This window comes from Trachypithecus francoisi, unplaced genomic scaffold, assembly GCF_009764315.1.
Source record: "Trachypithecus francoisi isolate TF-2019V2 unplaced genomic scaffold, Tfra_2.0 Lachesis_group2, whole genome shotgun sequence".
In the NCBI taxonomy this organism is placed as follows: Eukaryota; Metazoa; Chordata; class Mammalia; order Primates; family Cercopithecidae; genus Trachypithecus; species Trachypithecus francoisi.
This window is the reverse complement of record NW_022681465.1, coordinates 138,308,631-138,332,989: the sequence shown is the minus strand read 5'-3', so window position 1 is coordinate 138,332,989 and position 24,359 is coordinate 138,308,631. Positions and strand designations below refer to the sequence as shown.

Here is a 24,359-nt window from a genome sequence, read left to right as displayed (position 1 = left end):
GCCTGGACAACATGGTGAAACTCCATCTCTACCAAAAATATAGAAATTTGTCAGGCATGGTGGCACATGCCCCTGTAGTCCCAGCTACTCAGGAGGCTGAGGTAGGAGCATGGCTTGAGCCTGGGAGGTAGAGGTTGCAGTGAGCCGAGATCACACCACTGCACTCTAGCCTGGGTGAGAGAACCAAACCCTGTCTCCAAAAAAAAGAAGAAATGACCATGTTCTTTAGAGATAAGAAGTAAAATAGTAAGCGAATCAACTAAAAGAGGTAAAAGTAATTGCCTCTGGGAAAAGGGGGAGGAAAGGAATGCTATATATTTTAAGAGTTATGCAGAAACATTAGATTCTTTGTAAAATAAATAAATAAATAAATAAACAATGTAAGTAAACCATGAAAGATAGTTTTATAAGCAGACTGCTGGGATCCAAATCCTGTCTCCACCATTTGGTAGCTGTTTGACCGTGGTCAAGCTTAAGGCATTTGATCTCTCTGAGCGTTCGTTTCCCCATCTGTGAAACGAGAATGACGATAGTACTTACCTACATAAAGTTCCGCAGTACTAAGGGAGACAGTGACTGTAAAGGGATTGGCTGGTAAGTGTCCCGTAAAAGGAAGTTTATTGCCAGTATTATCAGGCTCTCCCAGACCAACCTGTATATAGGAGGAAAACAAACTCCATTTCTCCTATTGTCTCACAACACAAAATACTTCTGACACCAGATGTAGGGGATGGGCATGTTTCCCCATAGACCAAGCAATCAACCAATTGTTCGGATTCTGCAGCAGACACGAATCTGGCACCCTCCAATTCAATTCGATCACTGTATTTACCTAGAGATATCGTCAGATCTCACAGCTCGAAGGCTTGAGCCTAGAGTTTGAGCCTGCAGTAAGCTATGATGGAGCCACAGAGCTCCAGCCTGGGCAACAGAGTGAAACTCCGTCTCTAAAATAATAATAAATTTTTCAAAGATATGTATTACTTTGGAGATTCCAAGGATTTTAGGAGTTGTAAGCCAGGAAATGGGGGTAAAGAAAAAATGTATATGTCAGAATATCACACAACCTGACTTCTCTTTGGGTTCTGCCAGAGCCGCCTGATCACTCTGAAGACCCTCATTTGTGCTACTAACTGTCTGGCTGCTCTTGGATATGTCTCTTCTCCCAGGACCCCTTGCGATGGCTTTAGAAGGGCCCCAACTTAGGTCCCCCTGGGCTCAGGCTGGCCCTGCCCGACTACGACCCCTCCCTCTTGGGGTCAAGGCTTTGTTTTCTTCTTAAAGCCCAAGATTTCCAAACTCTGTGGTTGCCTTGCCCAGCTAAAAGGGGAAGAAGAGGATCAGCCCAAGGAGGAGGAAGAGGAAAACAAGACAAACAGCCAGTGCAGAGGAGAGGAACGTGTGTCCGGTGTCCTGATCCCTGCGGAGCTAGTACCTGGAAGCTCTGTGCCCTGGGCGCCTTACAGCCCTGCACCTGCCTGCCGCTTCCCCACTGAGGCCATGGGCCCGGGAGTTCTGCTGCTCCTGCTGGTGGTCACAGCTTGGCATGGTAAGAGCAGAATGGGGAGTGGGGGACTTTGATGGGGTGTGACAGAGAAGACCCCTGTGAAAGGATTTAGCCCTTGCCCCTCACTAGGTGTCCCCAGGCTGTGTTTTAGTCTCCCCAGCACTGGACTGCAGGTTTGTGGGTCTCTGCTTTGGAGAGGTAGTGGGGTGAAAAGAGGTGGGTGTGGTGGAGCTGGTCCACCTGGTGCTGTGGATATGTCCCAGCTCCGCCATCCACTCACTGTGTGTCCTGAACAAGCCTCTGATACTCTTGAGGCTTCAGTGTCCACTTCTATTCAATTGCAGGTGTTGGGGGCAGGGGAACAGTGATAGACTAGACCAGAGCGGTGCTTTTCATACTTTCCTTTGCATACAAGTTACCTGAGGATCTTGTTACAATGCAGATTCAGACTCAGTCGGTCTTAGGTGCGACCTGAGATTCTGCATATCCAACACACTCCTGGGAGATGTGAGATGCCAGCACTGCTGGTCCAGACCTACACTGAGTTGGGAGGACCTGGAGAGCCCCTGATGGCTCTGGCAGCTCTGCCAGCCTGTGATTTGATGATTCTAGGCAAGACCTGACCTGGAAGGGCCTGACAGGGGTGGTGGTTCTTCCTTGGGTGGCTCATGTAAGGGGTCAGAGGGAGAGATAAGAGGTTGGCCTCTCTGGCCCAGGGCTCAGGAGAGGGGAATTTGGGGTGAAAGGGGTATAGGGCTAGAGGAGGGATTGGGAAGAGGCCAGCGAGGCTCTCCTGGGCCAGAGCCCTCCCAGACACAGGCTGCCAAGTCTCAGGAGGTCCCCAGGCAGCAGCAGTTCTGCAGAATTTCCATCTGGGAGGGAACATGACAAGAGGTGAGGGTCTGCTGTGCTTGGCTTGTTGGCCCAACAAACACATTTCTGTTCTATTGCCTGCTTATTCAGAGGGACCTTGGGGGAGGATGGGGATTGAAGGGGGGAAAGGACAGCCTCACCCTGGCCTCTTCAAAGGAGGACTCTGGGGCCGTGGCACTTCTGGTCCCCGATGAGGAGATGGCCCACTGACCATCCTTTTCTGGCCCAGGCAATCCCACTGAGCTTGAGTGTTTGGCTTTTTTTTTTTTTTTTTTTTTTTTTTTTCCTGAGACAGAGTCTGTCTCCGTTACCAGGCTGGAGTACAGTGGCACAGTCTCAGCTCACTGCAACCTCTACCTCCTGGGTTCAAGTGATTTTCCTGCCTCAGCCTCCCGAGCTGGGATTACAGGCACACACCATTATGCCTGGCTAATTTTTGTATTTGTAGTAGAGACGGGGTTTCACCATGTTGGCCAAGCTGGTCTCAAGCTCCTAACCTTAGGTGATCCACCTGCCTTGGCCTCCCAAATTGTTGGGATTACTGGCATGAGCCACGGTGACTGGCCTGGACTTTTTATTTTGCAGTGTAACTTACATACAGTAGAAAGCACAGGCTCTTAAGTTCAATGAGGTCTGACAAATGCACACACAGTGTATCTACCACCCCCATCATCTCAGAGTCCCACAGGTTTGATTTCACTGCCTTGTCCTATCCTTACACCCAGAACCTGCCTGTGGGGCAAAAACCAAAAAGTATCAGCCAGGTCTCAATTCGTTTATTATTATTATTATTATTTTATTGAGATGGAGTCTTGCGGCCAGGCATGGTGGCTCACACCTGTAATCCCAGCACTCTGGGAGGCCGAGACGGGCAAATCACAAGGTCAGGAGTTTAAGACCAGCTTCACCAATATGGTGAAACCCCCTCTATACTAAAAAATACAAAAATTAGCCAAGCGTGGTAGCAGGCGCCTGTAGTTCCAGCTACTCAGGAGGCTGAGGCAAGAGAATCACTTGAACCCAGGAGGTGGAGGTTGCAGTGAACCAAGATCACGCCACTGCACTCCAGGCTGGGCGACAGAGCAAGACTCCATCTCCTTTTTTTTTTTGAGACGGAGTCTTGCTCTGTTGCCCAGGCTGGAGTGTAGCAGCACAATCTCGGCTCACTGCAACCTCCGCCTCCTGGATTCAAGCGATTCTGCCATTCCCGAGTAGCTGTGATTACTGGTGCCTGCCACCATGCCCAGCTAATTTTTTTATTTTTGGTAGAGACAGTGTTTTACTATGTTGGCCATGCTGGTCTCTAACTCCCAAACTCAAGCGATTTCCCTGCCTTGGCCTCCCAAAGTGCTGGGATTATAGGCATGAGCCACCGTGCCTGGCCTCAATCAATATAGAAGTTTATTTTGCCAAGGTTAAGGACATGCTGGCAAGAAAAAAAAACATGGAGTCACAAAAATATTATGTGGGCTGTGCCACTCTGGATGAATTTGAGGGCTTTAACATTTAAAGGGGAAAGTGGGCTGGAGGGAAAAAGGGGACATTGTGGTAATCCACATGTTGCAAAAGAAAAGTAGCAGGTAGGGGAACAGTCGATTATCTCAGTTCAATAAATTGGCTCTTTACATAGGAAAAGTGAACATAGAGGAGCTGCCTGTGGGATATTTTACCTTTCATCTGTCGCTATCAGCTTAGGAATAAAAGGCAATGCAGCTTCTTGCATGACTCAGTTTTCAGCTTGAGTTTTTCCTTTTGGCAGAGTGAATTAGGGTCCGGAGTTTTTATTTTCCCTTCCCAGGGGCATGGTGTGTGGGAAGGGGGCCAGATGGTTGTCCAGGGTCCAGTCCCAAGAGAAAGAAGAGATGGGGAGGCTGGCAACCTAAGTTTTCAGCCCAGTAGATCAATGGTGAGTAGATGAGGGGCCACTGTGAGGAGACTGGGGATGGTACTGGAGGACTCTAGAGAGAGGGGGCTCGCTCTTCATCACTGCGATGAGATCCTGGGCTGAGGAGGGGCTGTAGCCAGCCTTGGTGTGCAGTGTGTGTGCGTGTGTGTGTGTTGGGAGAGAAGAGTAGAGATTGGCGCACATTCTGGAAGTGACGATGGAGGGGCTTCCAGGCAAGTGGGAGCTAGTGGAGAGGTGTAGGGCATGGGGAGAATTGGGGAGCGGAGATGAGGAGGAGAAGAATGGACAGGCACAGAAGGGGACCTCAGTTAATGTTCATAGCCCATTCCCCCACCCTGAGGAGGATGGGGGCCAAGCTGGCTTCCTTCCCTGCTAGCCAAGCCAGCAGGGGAAGTTGGCTGCGGAAATTGCGGGTATCAGCCTTATCCTGTGTGAATATCTGGGACAATAGGATAGGACAAAATAGGACAGACATCGCTCCCTGACCACATTTCCTGGAGGCCAAGGCAGGGTCTAGAGAGACAGGCTAGGGGAAGGGATGGGAAAAGTCCCCTGTGAGGCGTGAGGCAGGTGTAAAAAAGGAACAAATGGAATCACAGAATCCAAGGTGAAAATCTTGAGTAATCAGAGTTGGCCCAGAAGGGACATTAGAAATGTAGCAATTAAAGCAGGTGCCCAGGGCAGGAGCAGTTCTATATATCATCTCACTCAACCCCCAGCTGAAGTTTTTGGGGTGGGAGCTGAGATTATTCCCGTCAGACAGAAGACTAGCCTGAGGCTCAAAGAGGTTAAGCAACTAACCCAGCTGGTAAGGGAAGAACCAAGTTCCAAACCCAAGTTGGTGTGAGCCCACACTCCAAGCTGTTTCCTGCTATAAAACCCCCGCCTGGGGGCCCTAGACTGCTGCCGCAGTGATAGGGTAGCCCCAGCTCTGTTGAGATTTGCTAAAAGGCTGCTAGAAATGACATTTGTCCCTCTTCCTGGTGGTTGCACTGCATAGGAGGGCTACAACCCCAGGTGGCAGCCTTAGCTGTGTTTGCAATTCACTCAGTCCCTTTTGTGGATCTTGGGGAAGAGGGGATGCACATTCTGATGAATACAAAATCCAAACATGAATTAAGCCATCCCAAAAGGACTTGAGAGAGAAAACCTTTCCAGTTCTGGGCTCTATGGTGGGTCAGGGGGGATTCCCATTTCAAGGGGGTTTGCAGAGAACGACGGAGAAACCCTGAATTCACCCGAAACCCTCGGGGCTGGCCTGTCATTGTGCCCCCATCACTGGGAATAGGAAGGGCCAGAGCTGAGGAGCTGGATGGCCAGAGTCAGCCAGTGGATCAGCGTCAGAGCCCGGCCTCGCAGCTGCCCCGCAAGTGGCACTCCGTCTCCCTGCCTGGAGAGAGGGCAGTGGCTAGGAGGCTGGGGAAGCAGAAGTGAGAACCTCCTTGTAGAAGGGCCACAGGCTGAGCGGAAACCGAGGGCTGAGCCTGACGCCAACAATGTGTTTCCGCCCACACAGGCTGGGGGGCGCCTGGCAGCCCCTCGGAGGCTTGAATCAGCTCTCACTTCCCTCCTTTGCCCCTATTTTAGGCCCTGGAAAAATGCTGACGCTGCAGAGGCAACGGGCCTTCTTCCCAGACAGCCTGATAGGGGTTTCAAGTTCTCTTTTCTCCTTCAAGAAAATTTTCCTTAAAAGAAATTGGCTTCCCGGTAAACACAGATGTGTGGGGGTGCAGGGGTGAGCTGCTGGGTGTAGACTAGGAATAAACATAGTGACTAACTCTTACTGAACCATTTATTTGGTTACAGGTGATGTTCTCAAGGCTTCCCATGCATTTAAAATGCCTAACATACTGATGAGTGGGTATGACGATTATCCCTGTTTTATAGGTGGGGAAACTGAGGCACGACACTTCCCATCCCACTGTGCTGCAGACCAGATGTCAATCAGTGGGAGTGGGCGCACCAGGAGATTCCTGGGACCTCTCTAACTCTGCTGGGCTAAGATCCTACATCTCTTTTTTTTTTTTTTCCTTTCCTATATGAATTAAGTCAGAGGGCTTGGCTGTGAACATTCCATTCATTTCTTTCTTCATTCGGTGGTAGAAATACATCTACTTTGTACACAGGGTTAAAAGAGTCCATTCCTAGGGAGAAGAAAGATGTCATCACAGCAGGGAAGACTGAGGCAGGAGGCTGAGGACCCCAGGGAGACAGAGGCCTGAATGAGAGGCTGAGCAAGCTGCAAGCCCCCTTTCTCAGAGAAGGGACCTCCTGGACATCAGAGACATCAGTCCAACCCTAAGCAGGTTGAGGGTTATGACCAGGGGGCAGGGGCTAATTCAAGGTGGTCCCTTGATGGCACAGCACCATCCCTGCCAGGCTACCACCCATCTCAGAGTCAGGACGGCCCAACAGGTGCATCCTAGACCTCACTTCTGTCTGCTGTCCCTCCCTCCCACCAGGTCAGGGAATCCCAGTGATAGAGCCCAGTGGCCCTGAGTTGGTCGTGAAGCCAGGAGCCACGGTGACCCTGCGATGTGTGGGCAATGGCAGTGTGGAATGGGATGGCCCCATATCACCTTACTGGACCCTGTACTCTGATGGCCCCAGCAGTGTCCTCACCACCAACAACGCTACCTTCCAAAACACAAGGACCTATCGCTGCACTGAGCCTGGAGACCCCCTGGGAGGCAGCGCCGCCATCCACCTCTACGTCAAAGGTGAGGAGTCTGAGCCTCCTCCCAAGAGGCGTGGCCCAGCAGGCCCCACTACAGTGGGCCCTAAAATGAACAATCGTAACAATTCAGCTCTGCATTTACTGAGTGCTGGCTATGAGCAAGGACCTGGAAGAGCTTCTAATGTGATGCAGTCCTCCCAATAACCCTGCAAGGCGGGTCTATGATGATGCATTTTCTAGAAGTGCAGGGAGATTGTCCAAGGTCACACAGCCTCACATAGTGGGACTAGAGCCCAGGTGCATCTGACTCTAGAGCCCCTACGCTGAAGCGTCTACTGAACTGTCCTGGCATGGTGTGAGCTCAGGTGAATGACCAGCCTCTCTGAACTTCCCTGTCACCTATGTCCAGGTACTCCTTGGCCCAGTGGAGGAAGGGCAGTGGTAACCCTGTGCCATTCTCTACCCTAGACCCTGCCCGGCCCTGGAACGTGCTAGCAAATGAGGTGGTGGTGTTTGAGGACCAGGATGCACTGCTGCCCTGCCTGCTCACAGACCCGGTGCTGGAGGCAGGCGTTTCGCTGGTGCGTCTGCGTGGCCGGCCCCTCCTGCGCCACACCAACTACTCCTTCTCACCCTGGCACGGCTTCACCATCCACAGGGCCAAATTCATTCAGGGCCAGGACTATCAATGCAGTGCCCTGATGGGTGGCAGGAAGGTGATGTCCATCAGCATCCGGCTGAAAGTGCAGAAAGGTGTGTGGGGCACAAGGGGACCAGCAGCCAGGCCTGGAGAGCGGGGACAGAGAGCTGGCAGCTACACGGGTGGTGGCTGGGGACTGGGCGTGATGGGGGGTAGCGGGATGTCCTCCTCCTTTCACTTCTTCCCCTCAATGGTTCCACGATCATCCATGGGGCAGGACTGACAAGGTGTTGGGGCAGGGAGACAAACCACATGTGAGCAAATAACTCAGCGGGCAAGGTCATCTCAGGTCATTACATATGCCACACAAACAAAACATTCAACAGGGTAGCTGAATAAGAGTGTGTCAGGTGGGGAAGCCTCATTGAGAAGAAAACACTTTATTAGAGCTGAAATCTGAATGACATGAAGGAGGTGGTTGTGCAGGGGTCTGCTTCAGCAGGGGGACAGTGAGTACCAAGTGGTGAGGTGGGGACAGGCACTGAATGTTCTAGGTATGGAAAGAGGACTGAAGCTCAGCCTCAGACATGGATTTCCCACTCGGGGCCTGCTAAGGCCAGGTGCTGGGCACGTGAAGGGGAGGGATGCTGAGCCAAGAGGCAGGGAGGAGATGGTGGGCACGTGTGACAGCTCTTGCAGTGGCCAGGTAACAGTGGAGGTGGAGTCTCACCCTGCTGGGATGGCAGGCGGGATTCTGGTTTCTGAGAGGACTGGTGAGAGCAAGCAGGACCCCAGGCTGAGGACCTGGGCTTGAGACAGCAATCAGTCCCTGTAACGAGGGCCAGGGTCAGAGTGAACTAGCTAGCCCAATGCCCCTGGGATCTGAGGCCATTAAACCTGCCCAGGAGGTCAAAGGGCCCCAGCTGTGTGGGCAGAGGAGGCCGTTAGGGCTCTTTCCTGGCACTTCATCATGCAGAGCCCTGGGTTGGCCAAGAGCCAAGGGTCCTGGGCCCTAGCTCTGCCTTGACCCCCCTCAGGGACCTCGGGGGAGTCCTTTCATGTCCCTGGGCCTTAGGAATCTGGATTAGATTATCTTTCAACAGCAGCAATGGGCATAAATATGAATTTAAGGCCTACTGTGCATCAGGCATCTTGCCGGCTGCTGGAATATTCTTGTCATGGATTTGACATTCGACTACAGTCTAACTATTAAATAGAAAGTACAAATGTGATGAGCAAGAAACCAAGCTGGGGAGTGGAGGGCGTGGAGGTGCTTGGGAGGCTAATTCATATCAGCTGGTCACAGAGGCCTCGCTGAGGCATCTCTTTTGAGCTAAAGATCTGAAGGATGAGAACAGCCTCCCATTTGAAAAGTGGGAGGAAAGGCATTCCAGGAGGGAAAGGTGAGTGCAAAGGCCCTGTGGTAGGAAAGAGGTGCAGGGGGCTGCAGTGCAGTGAACAAGGGGTGGGGTTGTCAGGGCAATCAGAAACAAGTTGGGGTATGGAAAGGACTTTGACTTCTTTTCTGAGAGTAACGGGAAGCCCCTAATGTTTACAGAGGAGAGAGGCATGGTCCCATTTATATTTGTAAGAGGTCACTTTGGTGAAGAGTCCAGGTGTAGGGGGCTTGGAGGGAGGCAGGGAGGCCTCTGAGGAGACTGGTGCAGAAGTCCAGAGTGGAGAATGGTGACGGGACTGGGAAGGGGTAGAGGTGATGGAGAGAGTAGACTTTCTAAGGCCTCTATAGGATAGGACTTGCAGTGGGGGGAGTAGAAGCATCGAGGCTGCCTCCCAGGATTTGGGATGGGACAGTGACGGGGGAAACCTGGCCAGTGTGGCCTGGCCCATGGCAGGGAGGAGAGCAACAGCTATATCACGTTCAGGGAACCTGGGTGTTCAGGGATCTCTCCCCCGGTCTCAGTCATCTCAGGGCCCCCAGCCTTGACACTGGTGCCTGCAGAGCTGGTGCGGATTCGAGGGGAGGCTGCCCAGATCGTGTGCTCAGCCAGCAACATTGACGTTGACTTTGATGTCTTCCTCCAACACAACACCACCAAGGTCAGTCCCTGCGGATCACAAGGTGAAGTCTGGCCATCCTTCCAGCACACCAGGTTTTACACGGTGGAGTCATGGGCCCCCCACTCCAAACTGGCTGTCTCAGCTGAAGGCACAGTTCAGACTCCAGAGAGGGGCACAGACTCGCCCGAGATCTCACACCCAGTCAGTAGCTGACGCAGAACCAGGATTCATGCTTGTGCTGCTGAACTTTGTGGGGGTGGGTGGGGGAGGTAGTTCTCTGTCCCCTTGACACATGGCCTTTGCCCCAGCCTTTAGACAAAACCCAGAGGTGAGCTCACTTCTATTTAGCTAAGGGTTTCCTAGGCCATCTTTAAGGCCCAGGAATATAACAGCTATTTCAGAAAGACTTTGGGAGACAGGGAGCGGGGGAGGGAGGATTCCGGGAGGGAATCACGCTGGGCTGCCCCTAAGGGCCCCCTCCCTTCCCACTGTGCCTGCCGTGTTCCAGGCACAGCCCTAAGCCACATGCATGCATATCTCATTTACTCCTCACTACAGTCTTGGAGGCAGGGAGCCCCATCTTACAAGTGAAGAAACAGGCTCAGAGGACAGGCAGATAGTAATTAAAGGCTGAGGATTGGAACCCAGATCTCTCTAATCCCTAACCTACCTTGGTATAACATCTCCATTCCTTCTGGCTGCAGCTCGCAATCCCTCAGCGATCTGACTTTCATGATAACCGTTACCAAAAAGTCCTGACCCTCAGCCTCGGTCAAGTAGACTTGCAACATGCCGGCAACTACTCCTGCGTGGCCAGCAACGTGCAGGGCAAGCATTCCACCTCCATGTTCTTCCGGGTGGTAGGTAAGCATCAGGGTGGTGGTGGACAGTCAGTAGGGATCCTGCAGGAGTGGGAGCAGAAGGGTTTTGAGGAGGAAGCTGATGTCAGGGAAGGAGACCTGCTGAGGATATCTCTGCTGGAGTTCATTTATCCAAGGCCTGGCTAAGGAGCCACTCTCCAGGAGCTTTCCCTTACCCTGTCCTGGGACCTCTCTCCCACCTTGGAGCTCTTACATTGTGTGGCTGCACTGGGTACACCTTAGCGCCATTTTTTGTTTTGTTTGGGGATTGGGGTCCAGTAGCTCCCGACTGGACTGCAGTTGTTCATTTTTTCATGCATTCCTTTATGGACACATGAAAAGACAATGATCGCCCAGTGATTATGGGAGAAGCACAGGGTGTCCTGGGAACACTGAGGAGTCCCCCAACCCAGGCTTTGAGAAGCTGGCCTCTAAACTGGGAAGAATGAAGATGGGTTAGCTAGGCAGAAGGATGGGAAAGGAAGGGGAACAGCGCTTCTGGCAGAGGGAGGAACATATGCAAGACTCAAAGGCGAAGACAGCACAGATCATTTGGAACACTGAAAGAACTTGACAATAGCGCGGATGTAGAGTGGTGTGAGGAGTGGCCACAGGGGAGCAGAGGAGGCAGCAGAAGCCAGAGGTAAAGGTGTCTTAAAGTGAGAGAGTAACTGCATCTTTTTTTTTTTTTTTTGAGATGGAGTCTCGCTCTGTCGCCCAGGCTGGAGTACAGTGGCCAGATCTCAGCTCACTGCAAGCTCCGCCTCCCGGGTTTACGCCATTCTCCTGCCTCAGCCTCCCGAGTAGCTGGGACTACAGGCGCCCGCCACCTCGCCCGGCTAGTTTTTTGTATTTTTTAGTAGAGACGGGGTTTCACCGTGTTAGCCAGGATGGTCTCGATCTCCTGACCTCGTGATCCGCCTGTCTCGGCCTCCCAAAGTGCTGGGATTACAGGCTTGAGCCACCGCGCCTGGCCTGAGAGTAACTGCATCTTAACCTGTTGGGTGCTCATTGTAAAGAGGAGAATGATGGGGTCAGATTGCACAGAGGAGGCACTGTGTGGTGGTCAGGAGTACACACTCCCGGGCTGTGTTCCAACCTGAGTCTGCCAATGACTAGCAGGTTGCTAACCTCGCTGTGTCCCAGTTTTCCTACCTGTAAAATGAAGATATTAATAGTAACTGCCTTCATAGATAGAAGATAGATAGATAGATAGACAGATAGCTAGATAGACAGACAGACAGATAGATAGTAAGTACTTAGAACAGGGTCTGACACAGGAAATGCTGTCCAAGTATGCACTAGAAGATAGTATCTGAGAAGGCTCAGTCTGGTACCATGTGGGTTGGGTGGGAGCCTGGAGGCTGAAGAATAGGCTGAAGATGGCCAGTGGTGTGTGGAAGAGTCTAAGATGTAGGGATGAGGAAGAGAAAGGAGCTAAGGAGGAACTCCAGGTCTCTGGCTATGGCGATTGGGTGCAGGCAGTGGCAGTCACTGGACTCGGACCCTGAAGCAGGAGCTCATCAGAGTGGGAGTAGGCTCTGAGTCCTTTAGGTCTGGCCGTGCTTTATGTGTTGAATGTTATGGGAGACAGAGGTGGCGAGGAGCATGAGAATCATGAGCATTGCTACCCTAGAGTACATGCATGACTTGCAGCAGATTGTGAGCTCTGCCGTGGACCCCATTATGTACTGGAGGCTTTGGCAGGGTAAAGGGGAAGAGGAGCAAAAGCACAAGAATTGTCCTTCAGTTATGGCTTCTAATCCTGTCTGCTTTCTAGTACAGGCATACCGTCGTCACTCAATAAGTGTTTATGTTCATTCACACTTTGGGCCAAACACTGTTCTAGACATCGAGGATACAGCTGCAAATGAAACAGATACAACAACCCCTGACCTCATGAAGTGGGTGTTCTAGCTGGGAATGGGTAGGCAATGAGCCAAGTAAATTATTAAAAAACAAATGATATAGCATTTGCAGCTTCAGATTGGGCGGTCACCAAGGAAGATCTCACTGGAAAGCTGACATTTGAGCAAAGACTTAACTTGGTGAAGGAGCAAGCCATGTGGCCATTTTGGAGAAGGGAGCTCCATCCTGCGGCAGGACTGTGCTTGCCATGTTCAGGGGACAAGTGGGCCAGTGTGGCTGTGGGGAGAGAGTGAGAAAAAATGTGGCCTCAGATGAGGTCAGAGAGTTAAAGTGGGGAGGTGGTAGATCCCACAGGGCCTTGGAGGCCACTGTAAAAACTTGGGCTTTTTCTCCTGAGAGACATGGGGAGCTGTGGGAGGGTGTGAGCAGATGAGTGACATGGTGGGGTTGGATGTAACAAGAATTAACAGAGCTTTCTTGGGCGTTGAGTACTGTCTGTAGGGAGACAAGGATGGAAGCAGGGAGATGAAGGAGGAGGCTACCGCAGTGGTCCAGGCTGGAGCTGATGGTGGGTGGACTAGAGTGGCAACGGTGAAGGTAGCAGGAAGTGTTGGTGTTTGGATGGATGAATGGATGAATGGATGGATGAATAATAGATGGATTGCTGAGAGAGACAGAGAAGAAGAGAAAAGCCTTGCCCCCAAAAGCTCACAGACTAGTTGGAGAGAGAAGAAGGCTACCTGGAGGGGAGAACCAGATGCATGAAGCAGTGCAGATGTGGTGCCTAATGAGTATGTAGTCTGGAAGGACAGCAAAAGTCCAGTGGAGTGAGAGGTTCCTGCGTCCTGGAGCACTGAGTAGAGACTCCCTCATGGGGGTGAGTCTTAAAGGATAAAGGGGCCTCTATAATGAAAAGGAGGAGGATGGGATTCCTGGTGGAGGAAATGGCTAGAGCAAAACCTCCAAGGTTGGAATGACTGTGGTGTGTTCAGGGATGTTAGGAGACCCAGATGGGTGGAGCGTTGAGTGTGTGTTTGTGTGTGTGTAGGAAGGAAGAGGGGAGGGGGCTGGATGAGCACAGTGAGACCTGATTTGATCGAGGAGAGCCTTGAATGCCAAGCTGAATAATGGAGGCGAAGGAATGCCATAGTGTAGAAGGGTGAATTGCAGATTTTTAGACAGAATAGAGTAAGGAGAGGAGCTCTTAGAAATCATCTAGTCCAGGGCTTGTGGCAGAGCCCTGAGGTTTTAAGAAGGCATGTCAGGGGCTACCATGACAGGCACGGAGAGGCTGAGTGAATTGGGGTTCTTGCCACAATTCCTTTGCCTGAGATTCAACAAGAGCAGCTGGATTACAAGCTGTGCAAAATTTCATTAGGAGAAACCAGTTAGTAGCTGGGCATGGTGGCAGGAACCTGTAGTCCCAGCTACTCGGGAGGCTGAGGCAGAAGAATCGCTTTAACCTGGGAGGCAGAGGTTGCAGTAAGCTGAGACTGTGCCACTGCACTCCAGCCTGGACAACAGAGTGAGACTCTGTCTCAAAAAAAAAAAAAAAAAAAAAAAGAGAAACTAGTCAGGACTCTTTCAGATACAAGTAACAGAAATCAACTCAAACTGGCCTAATTAAAAGGATTTTTTTTTCCTTATAGCTAAAAAGCTCATGGATATCAGCTTCAGGAACACTTGGATCCAGGTGTTCAGCTGATGCTGGAAAGAATCTATGGCTCCCCAACTCTCAGCTCTGTTTTTTCCTTTTGGGCTTTCCCAGAAGGCTTTCCCCTTGTAGGACTCTGACTAATCTGCCTTGTAGTATCTGACCTAGCAATACCAGTAAAATAAGGGCTTCTCTTTTCCCAGAGTCTTAACAAAAATCATGGAATTGAGTGTTATGGACTCATGGTAACCCAAACCAATCACTGGGCCAGAGGGGACAGAGTACCCTCACTGGCTGGCCTGGGTTACACACCTACTCTAGAGCTATATTTGGAAGCTGCATTGACTGACTTATGACCAGAAGAAAGGGAAATGGATGAGGACATGTGAAATTGTGTGCGTGTGTGTGCGTGCGCACATGTGTATTTTTTCTTGCTGCCAAAAATTTTTCAAAAACTTGGAAAATCACAGATTATATTCAATCTCTTCGTTACACAAATAAGGAGATGGAGGCACAAATGGGGATAGGAATTTGCCCAGGTTCTCCTAGGGCCTCAGTGAGAAAAGTTTTGATCCAGGGATTCCGAAGGGGGTGGTGAGAAGAGGGGTGTCAGAGGACCTGTCTTGGGTGGTGGTGAGGACTGTATACCTGTGACATAGCTGCTCAGGGACTGGATCAATGGGTGGATGACAAAATGGACAAATAAACCAGGACATCTTCCCACTAATGCCAGATGCTTGTGTGTTCTGCTTTCCAGAGAGTGCCTACTTGGACTTGAGCTCTGAGCAGAACCTCATCCAGGAGGTGACTGTGGGGGAGGGGCTCAACCTCAAAGTCATGGTGGAGGCCTACCCAGGCCTGCAAGGTTTTAACTGGACCTACCTGGGACCCTTTTCTGACCACCAGCCTGAACCCAAGCTTGCTAATGCTACCACCAAGGACACGTACAGGTACCACTTACCAGCTCCCATCTACACAGCCCTATAGCCAGATAGGGGATGCTTCAGCAAGAATCAGGACACTTGGCTCATGTCCCAACCTTGCTGTATGACCTTGAGCACGTCCCTGTCCCTTTCTGGGCTTCACTTTCCCTGATTTCATGAAATCCCAATATTGGTTATCTGTGTTTGAGATCCGGATGAAATTGACTTACCTTTCCATCCCACATCCTTGGGATAGTCAACGCCCCACCCAAGGGTTCTACCATTTCTTGGGAGTGTGCATTCTCATGGCCCCTCAAGAACCCTCAGTCTCATTCATTTTCCTCTCTTGGGGCCAATCTAAATGCAGAAAACAGCCCCACTCACAGACACCCTCCTGATAATGACTGCCCAAGTTATCTGCCACATACACAGGCTTGGAGGGAGGGGAAGAGGGAATTAACATCACATAATCACAGATACATGAGATGTTCTTTAAAGGAGTGTGATCACCCAGCCGCGAGAATTTCTTTTTTTTTTTTTTTTTTTTTTTTGAGACGGAGTCTGGCTCTGTCACCCAGGCTGGAGTGCTGTGGCCGGATCTCAGCTCACTGCAAGCTCCGCCTCCCGGGTTCACACCATTCTCCTGCCTCAGCCTCCCGGGTAGCTGGGACTACAGGCGCCCGCCACCACGCCCGGCTAGTTTTTTGTAGTTTTTAGTAGAGACGGGGTTTCACCATGTTAGCCAGGATGGTCTCGATCTCCTGACCTCATGATCCGCCCGTCTCGAGAATTTCTCATTGGCTGCTCTTCTCCATAAGCTCAAAACTCTTCCCATGAAGTGCAATCTATAATAGCTCGACACCCCCTCTTCTTCCATCTCTCCACTCCCACAATCCTGTGTATTTCACATACACATTTTAGAAATCTGTTTCCTGTCTGCTTATGAACTGTGTTCTTGGGGTCTTACTTTCTCATCCAAAGTGGCTTAAGCAGGTAGGTTCTAAATAAGAAAGCTTTGTCCCTAAGAGGAACACTCATACCAGGTATACCAGGTATTAACTCAGGTATTAAAACAGTTCTTTCTTTTCTTTTCCTTTCTTTCTTTCTTTCTTTTTTTTTTTTAGACGGAGTTTCGCTCTTGTTGCCCAGGCTGGAGTGCAATGACATGATCTCGGCTCACTGCAAACTCAGCCTCTCGGGTTCAAGTGATTCTCCTGCCTCAGCCTCCCAAGCAGCTGAGATTACAGATGCCCATCACCATACCCGGCTAATTTTTACATTTTTAGTAGAGACAGGGTTTCACCGTGTTGGCCAGGCTGGTCTCCAACTCCTGACCTCAGGTGATCGGCCCGCCTCGGCCTTCCAAGGTGCTGGGATTACAGGTGTGAGCCATCGTGCCTGGCCTAAAATAATCATTCATACCCTGCCCTTTCAGAATGAGACAGTACAGCCTGATTAAGGGTAGCGAATGCGTGGTGTGCATGCCACACGCACTCTCATTCATTTTTCTGCAACTGTCTTCTGCAGAGTGTAGATGTGGCCTCAGAGTCCTCCTCAACACAGGCCCCAGGCAGTATTTCCAGCATAGTTGGCTCGTGAGAGATCTGTTTGTCATCCCTGTGTGGATCCCTTAGACTAACTCCAAAACTCTTTGGGATTCTGGTTCTAGCTCCGGAAGCACAAACCTCACTGATTCCCAGAATCTTGCTTGCCAATTGTCAGAAGCAACAAGGATGTTTTCTTGTCCTCACCTTCCTCCTCTCAGTTCCCTTCTGGTCCTTTCTGGCCAGGTCTCTGTCTTTCTCTCATTTAAAGCAGAAGTTCTGAATTTGGAATCTGTAGGCGCTTTGGAGGGGGCTGGTCCATGGATGGGTTTAATGGGTCCATAAGCCACAAAGGCATTGAGGAAAGGAACACGAGATCCCCTAAAACAGCAGTCTGGGCCCTTTCAGCACAAGGCAGACAAGCCCGGACTCCAAACAGCCACTGAATTTTAGTTCATGTGGTGGGTGTGTTCATAATGGTGACTTTCAATCATCCAAAAAAGTCCAATTCTTTTTAGTTAAAGGGGTGGAGGTTATCTCAAGAACTGACCTGGACAGAGGGCTTCTATATGCCCAGGGTCTGGCTGGATGAGACTGCTCTCTGAATACCATGGATTTTAGTCCAGTAGTAGCTGCAGACATTTCCCAAGCAAGAACTGGCCATTTGCTATAATTTTTAAAATTTTATTTATTTTGACAGTGAACTGGGGGACTTTTTAAAAAACGTATTTATTACCTAAACAACACATGTTCATTGTGGACAAATTGTGAAATAGAGATAAAGAATAAAACAAAAAATTTCCCAGAATCAAACAAAGATGATTTTTGTTGTTAGTTTTCGCTCCTGAGCCTTTTCTGTAATAAAGGGTACCATTAAATTGAGTGCCCACAGAAAGTCAAATTCTGTGTCAAACACCCTAAATACATATCCCTTTAATCCTCAGGCCAAGCCTGTTAATTAATTACCATCGATATCACTCACAGCAAAGGAAATGAGGGATCAGAGAGGTTAAGTACTTGTCTAAGGTCACACAGCCAAGAAACGGCAGCACCAGGACTTGAACCCCAGTCTCTGCAGCAACATGGCTTAGAACCCAGGGCCCTACATCCTGCCTCTTGTCTTTTTCTCAGTCCCTCTTGGCAAGGTTGGCACTTCAGGGATTTTTAGAAGGGATTGCAGCTTTCATGAAAGCTTAGTTTAGTGACAGTGGTCAACGTAGGGGACCTGTGATATGCCTCCCAGCATCATGAAGACATCACCGCTATTAAACCTCAGGAAAAAAACACTTTCAGATAAGAAAACCAACTGAGGAAATAGGATTGGTAGTTTTTGCATGTCTCAATGGCACCCTGCCTGAGTACCTCGCTTACCCAAGGCCATTGGGCCCTGGATATTTTACCAAAAATAAACCCCTTTAAGGCTGTTATCTGACTGCAATCCTGTAGGGGCCATACTAGGCTGGGGCTCACCAAGACCACCTGATTTCTCCTGTAGGCACACCTTCACCCTCTCTCTTCCCCGCCTGAAGCCCTCTGAGGCTGGCCGCTACTCCTTCCTGGCCAGAAACCCAGGAGGCTGGAGAGCTCTGACGTTTGAGCTCACCCTTCGATGTGAGTGCTGGGGCGGAGCGCTGCCTGGGGTGGAGTCCCTGGGACTGCCTGGAGGGATGGGGTTGACTGGGGCAGGGCACAGGGAAGGAGGTACTGACTGGGAGGTTGGGAGGTGGCGGGGAGAATGTGACTTGGGACCTCCTCTCTTCCTCAGACCCCCCAGAGGTAAGTGTCATCTGGACCTCCATCAATGGCTCTGCCACCCTTTTGTGTGCTGCCTCTGGGTACCCCCAGCCCAACGTGACATGGCTGCAGTGCGCTGGCCACACTGATAGGTAAGTGGGCTCCACTTACCTCCCTCACCTGGGCTCAGGGGCTGGGCACCCTGTGAGTGGGAGGGACATGCTGGCACTGGGAACCCTGAAGCTCTGAGCCACAATCTGCTTTTCCCAGGTGCGATGAGGCCCAAGTGCTGCAGGTCTGGGATGACCCACACCCTGAGGTCCTGAGCCAGGAGCCCTTCCAGAAGGTGACCGTGCAGAGCCTGCTGACCGCTGAGACCTTAGAGCACAACCAAACCTATGAGTGCAGAGCCCACAACAGCGTGGGGAGTGGCTCCTGGGCCTTCATACCCATCTCTGCAGGTGAGCGGGAGCCTTCGCACCCCCTACCCCACCCCGGCTCCTTCAGGTGGAGACGGGAGTCGGTCCTGGAAACTGCCCACCCCACCCCCAACCCACCCTGCCGAGGGAGCTGGGGTCAGATCCACCTTTGGAGCAGATCCTAGCAATACCAAGGTCTACCTCTCTGGGCCAATCCAAGCCCCTCCTGCCCGGCAGGTCTCCTGAAGCAGTAGGATGGAGCAGTCTCTGTGAAAGCAGAGAGAAAGCAGCCTGAAGAAACTGGCCCCCACTCTTATCCCTGCACTCTAACTCATGCATTAATTCACAAGGATGTGCAGGCATTATGCGCCATGTGCCAGGGACATGCCCTATGCAAGGAAGTAGTGCCTCCCCAGAGCTTAGTCTGATGAGGGAGGCAGGCAATGAGCAAGGAAACAGTTCATCGCCAGCTCACGACAGCCTTCTCCAACTCTCCCCTCTTGCTCCAGACACAGTCTATCCATTTGAGGTTGCTGTGCAAGAGGCTGCTCCGGGGAATGATGCCCAGTCCTGGGCACAACACAGACTGCCTCCCTCTGCTTTACACAAAGGCTCCTTACCAGCTAGTTCTGGGATTCTCAGAGGCCCACAGCATCCTCAGGCTTTTGACAACCAGGCTCTGGCACCCACTGTGTGCCAGATTCTGGCCTCTGCCTGGCTCAGAGGTGATCACTCGTGTCCCCAGCTGCTGACCTTGGACAACTGCTACTGGGGTCCAACTGCATGCAGGTGCCTGTGGCCACTCTGGGTCTCACTGCTGGAGGTTGTATATTATAATAAAGCCAACATTTTGTTGAAGGCTTCTGCTGTGCCAGGCACTGTGTTAAGCTCTTTACAGGGATTATCTCAATTAACTCCTACAAACCTAGGAAATAAATATAATTTTCCCTAGGCTCAATGTCACACACCTCCCAATTTTCCCTAGGCTCAATGTCACATACCTCCTAAGTGGCACAGGTGAAATTTGACTGCAGATCTAAGTTATTGATCTGAGTAAGGAAGTGGAAATTATGTCCTCCAAAACATCACAAGAACTAGGATTATAGATCCAGGGAAGAGGAGAGCCTGGGGCCACAAGCCTGGCTTGCTAGACCCTCAGAAGGGCTGTATGATTCCAAAGGGCATGTGGGGAAGCTGCAGGGGAAATGCAGGAGAGGAAGGTTGCAGTGTGACCTCCGAGAAGGCCTTTCTGACCGAGCTTCCTGGAGGTGTAGTGCACTCATCGTCTCCCATCACTGAGGGTATGCACACTGAGGGTGTGCATGGTGCAAGCCATGGCTGGGCACCAGGCCAGGCTGCTGCGGAGAGGTTTCTTACACTGGGAGAGGGTGAGACTGCATGATCCCAGAGGCTCCCTACTCCCAGCAACAGGAGGCTGTGACTCCGGACAGGGTTTGGGGTGGACATGAGCAGAGCTGGAGAGGCCGTCCTCTTCCTCTCTCTTGGGGAGGGTCTGCAGGAGAGGCCCCAGAGGCTTCCAGTGGTGGATGCTTCATTCAGTCAACAAGCATTTATTGAGCACCCACTGTGTTTCAAGCAGTGTGCAGGCCTGACCTCATCAGGGAGGGGGCTCGGAGGTGCCCCTGCCTGCTCACTGCTTTGCTTCATGCCTTCCAGGAGCCCGCACGCATCCTCCGGATGAGTTCCTCTTCACACCGGTGGTGGTTGCCTGCATGTCCGTCATGGCCTTGCTGCTGCTGCTGCTCCTGCTGCTATTGTACAAGTATAAGCAGGTGAGCCGGTGCGGAGTGGGGCTGCCAGGCGCCTGAGTGAGCCAGATTTGGACGGTACCCCCAGGCTGCATGGATTCACCCTTCCTCCTCCTGGCAGTCAGTCAGCTAACAGCTCTTTAGTGGGTGCCTACTGTATGCCAACATGAGCCAGTTGCTGGGTGGCCTCTGAGGCTCTGCCCTCATAGTGTTTACTGTCTAGTGCGAGAGACAGGTGCTAATCAAATAGCCATGAAAGCAAGGGCACACCTGTAATCCCAGCTACTTGGGAGGTTGAGGCAGGGGGATCACTTGAGGCCAGGAGTTAGGGACCAGCCTGTGTGATAGAGCCAGATCCCAGCTCAAAAAACGAAACCAAAAGGCATGAAAGCAAGGGCATGGATTATAGAGTGAGGAGAGGAACGGCATTCTGGGGCAGCCTAGACCTGGGGTCCTCTCTCATCCCAGGGGTGTCCCGGCACCCAGCACGGGACAGAGGAAATGGACATACAAGGGTGGTGTCCCCTGGGCCAGGTCTGAGCCCTGCCCTAAGTAGCACATGGTCTAGTGAAGACGAGAGCCTGTGGCTGTCCTCTTCATTATTTCATGTTACTGTCCTATTAGTCAAAGCTGCCATTTAGTGCATGTTGCACAGGTAGTATGCTCCCTGTCACTGCCTGCTCAGTATATGATAGTGATTTGAGGGGTATTTTTCTGTAGCATGTTACCTACGTCATCTCATTTAATGCCCTCAGCAACCATTGTATGCAGCTCGCATTAGCCCATTTTACAGAATTGTAAACTGAGGTTCTGAGAGGTTGGGACAGTTGCCCTTGTCTATAGCTGGTCAAAGGCAGAGTCTGGTTTTTAACCCTGAGCGGGGGACTCACTCCAAAGCATGTCCCAATCATTACGTGAAACATTGACTCATCTTATTTTACCCTCACAAGAAGCTGGAGGCAGGAAGTATACTAGTCAGTATCTTACCCATCAGGAAGCTGAGGCTCAGCAAGGTTAAGAAACCCCCCAAGGGGCTGAGGGATATGATTGGCACTGGGCCCCAGGGGCTTCTGTCCCTAGAGCCCATGGCCTCCACCGCCTGCCTGACCACACAAAGACCATGTGCAATGTGATCAGAAGCTGAGAGGACCAGGCCAGAGGGCTGTGGGAGGTCAGAAGTGGAGGCACTTTTCAGGCTGGTCTGGTGGGTAAGGGAGACTGCCTGGAGGAGGTGGCTTGGCATTGGTGGGACGGGTTTTGGAGGATGAGGGATGCAGCAGGGGAGATGAGACTCAGGGAAAGGGTATCTCTGGGGGAGAGGGCAGAGTGTGCAGAGGCGCAGGCAAGGGGAAGACCAGGGTGGGGTTGGGGGGTCTGAAGGGTTGGATCCCACCCTGTCAGTCCAAGGCCGTCAGTGGGTTTGAACAAGGGAGTGCTGTGATCAGGGGCTGAATGGCCCATCTTGTGTCCCCTTGGCTACCTTTTCTTCCCCACACCTCCTTGGGGCTTTTGTGAGAAGAAGGCTTGAAGTGGGCAGGGTGGGAGGGATGTTGGGGGAGCCCTAGGGGCACATGGATCGGGCTCTCTACTCCTGCCAGCACCCAGCATGAGAAGGCTGCTCTGAGGGCATCCCCGGGCAAGACCTCAGGATCTAGGTCCAGCTCTGACACTGTTTTGCCAAGTCACCTCGGTTGACTCGCTATCCTCTCTGGGCCTTGGTTTCCCCTCTTGTACTATAGGTCTGGGTGCTCTTTCACAGCCCCTCCTCCTCTGACAAGCTGAGAGCCCACTGGTGGTCTAGTTTAAGAACCGGAAACTTGGACTTCAGTGAATCTGGGTCTAAATACTGCCTCTGCCAAGTTCTGGCTATGGGATGATGGGAAAGTTGGTGTGTCTAAGTTTCTTCTCCATTTGTAAAGTGGGATCATTAACAGCCTGTTGTGAGGGATTCCGTACCACAGCGCACATAGAGGACTGAGTGGGGTGCTGGACACGGACCGTCTCCGTGATAGGAGCTGCACACTCTTGTCCCAGGAGGAAGTTCGTTGGGGAACCAGAGTTAGCTCATGCATCTTGGGATGGTGGAAGGGAGGGGGAGGTCTGAGGTTGGGCATCATCTCCTTGACTACACACCCAAAGCAGTTGTTTGGCCCAACCCACCCACCTCCAGGGACAGGACCTTACTCACCCTTGGGGCCACCCGTTCCTTTTCTGAGCAGCTCCAATTTTTGCAAAGTTCTTCCTTACATGGAACTGAAAACTGCCTCACAGTGTCCACAGAGCTGCCAGGACAGCCATGCAGAGATTCCAGAGAAGGACCTAGGGCCCCCTGCAGCCCTTTCTGCCTTGGGCCGGCCAGCCCCCTTGGCTGTGGTTTAGGAACTCTGTATCTTCTCTCCACGGGACCATTTTTGGAACATGTCACCTCCACACGAAATTCAGCTGCCCCTGGAGCCTATGCAAGGCCTCGAGAACTTGCAGCTACCCTCCTCCCCTATACCCATTCACAGGCCCTTTAGCTCCAGGCCGAGGTGTCTACCCGTGGGACCAGACTTTGAGGGGTCAGGATGGTCATGCCCTGGCCTCAGTGCCTGCCCTCCCATCCTCCTCTGCCTTGCTCCATAAGGTTTGGAGCCTTGCTCCTTCACTGGGGACTCAGCCCAGCCTCTCCTCATTGCCCAGGCCTGGGGAAAGAAGTGGCCTGTGGGGAGGGTTTGTTCTGCCTCAGGGCTGAGTCATCACCTTTCTGTCCCCCGGAGTGACCACAAGGGGGGCTGTGGGGGAAAAGAAAAGGGCAGGAGTCAGCAGGCTCCCCTGGAGGAGGAGGCACACAGGGAAATGGCTGAGGCAGCAGAGAAGCGAGGTTCCAGGGAGGCTGCTGGAGAGACTATGATTCTGGGAGCTGGAACTGAGCTCTGAGGAGGGACAGGAGGGTCCCCAAAGATTCCACTGGGAATTGTTCAGATCTCCACCTTCCTGGGATGGAGAACATCCACTCACCCAGAACCAGCAGGCCTAGATGGGGAGGGGACTGGGACTTTGTCTCCATACCCCCTTTGGTGGGGAAGAAGGGAGGAAGTCATGGTGGACCTGGAGCTTAGGCCCATTGCAAGGGATCAATGGGGTGATGTGCTTCAAGCATCTAGCCCAGCGCCCCACTCCCAGGAAGAGCTTAGGAAGAACTCACTACCATCATGACGATTACATCCATCCTTCTCAGGAAGCCTGGCCCATCCCCCGCTCTTGATCTCTCACTCATAGTTCTTTAGAAGAGAGGCTGCCTCTGGGTAGACGCCCATGAGCCCTTTCCAGGGATGGCACAGGTGCCCTGGGAGGTTTACAGGCCCAGCAGGGGCAGAGGAGGGTTCCGGAGGCAGGCGGAAGGCAGCTTGGTCTGCTTCCAGGAATAGGAGCCTAGGATTCGGAGATCTGAGAATCCAGCCAAACCTCTTCCTCCTTGATCTCCTCCCTTTCAACAGTGCCCCCTGCCCAGCTGGGGGCAGGGAGGGGCTGACTCAGCCCAGCTGCAGAGGGACAGAGGAACAAGAAGTGGTGAGGAGAAAAAACAGTCTTGGCCACAGAGGCTCCTAGAAATGGAAGTGGCCAGGAGAGGCTGAAGAATCCCCTCCTGGCCCTGTTGCTGTCTTTTGGGCTGGGAAGGTACCCACGGGCAGGATTTGGATCCTTGGATCCTTGGAGGCTTGGGAAGTTCTTCGCCCCGTGTCCCATTTCAGCCTCTCTCCCAAGCTACACCACAGAGGCTCTGAAGTTCATCTGTAGTCCACCCTCCTGAATCAGAGCCCGGAAGTTAGTCCCTCCTCATTTCGAATTGCAGTCTTTTCTCCCTAACTACTAGCTAGAATTTCTTCCCGATGGTTAGCTGGAATCTTTCTCCCTGTCTCTCTCTTTAAAAATGTCAACATTTTATTTTGATTCAGGGGGTAGATGTGCAGGTTTGCTGCATG

General features: G+C 51.8%; 1 protein-coding gene across 1 annotated transcript in view; it reads left to right on the top strand.

The window, feature by feature from the left end:
- The first annotated feature begins 1,292 nt into the window (after nucleotides 1-1,292).
- Nucleotides 1,293-24,359, top strand: part of CSF1R (colony stimulating factor 1 receptor) — a 34,588-nt gene continuing 11,521 nt past the window's right edge. The window contains exons 1-10 of the mRNA XM_033180560.1: nucleotides 1,293-1,549; nucleotides 6,749-7,006; nucleotides 7,432-7,716; nucleotides 9,525-9,661; nucleotides 10,327-10,486; nucleotides 14,763-14,955; nucleotides 17,968-18,083; nucleotides 18,238-18,358; nucleotides 18,477-18,667; nucleotides 20,303-20,418. Of these exons, the coding sequence (XP_033036451.1) occupies nucleotides 1,501-1,549; nucleotides 6,749-7,006; nucleotides 7,432-7,716; nucleotides 9,525-9,661; nucleotides 10,327-10,486; nucleotides 14,763-14,955; nucleotides 17,968-18,083; nucleotides 18,238-18,358; nucleotides 18,477-18,667; nucleotides 20,303-20,418 (1,626 nt within the window). The 5' untranslated portion in view covers nucleotides 1,293-1,500. The remainder of the gene's footprint in view (nucleotides 1,550-6,748; nucleotides 7,007-7,431; nucleotides 7,717-9,524; nucleotides 9,662-10,326; nucleotides 10,487-14,762; nucleotides 14,956-17,967; nucleotides 18,084-18,237; nucleotides 18,359-18,476; nucleotides 18,668-20,302; nucleotides 20,419-24,359) is intronic.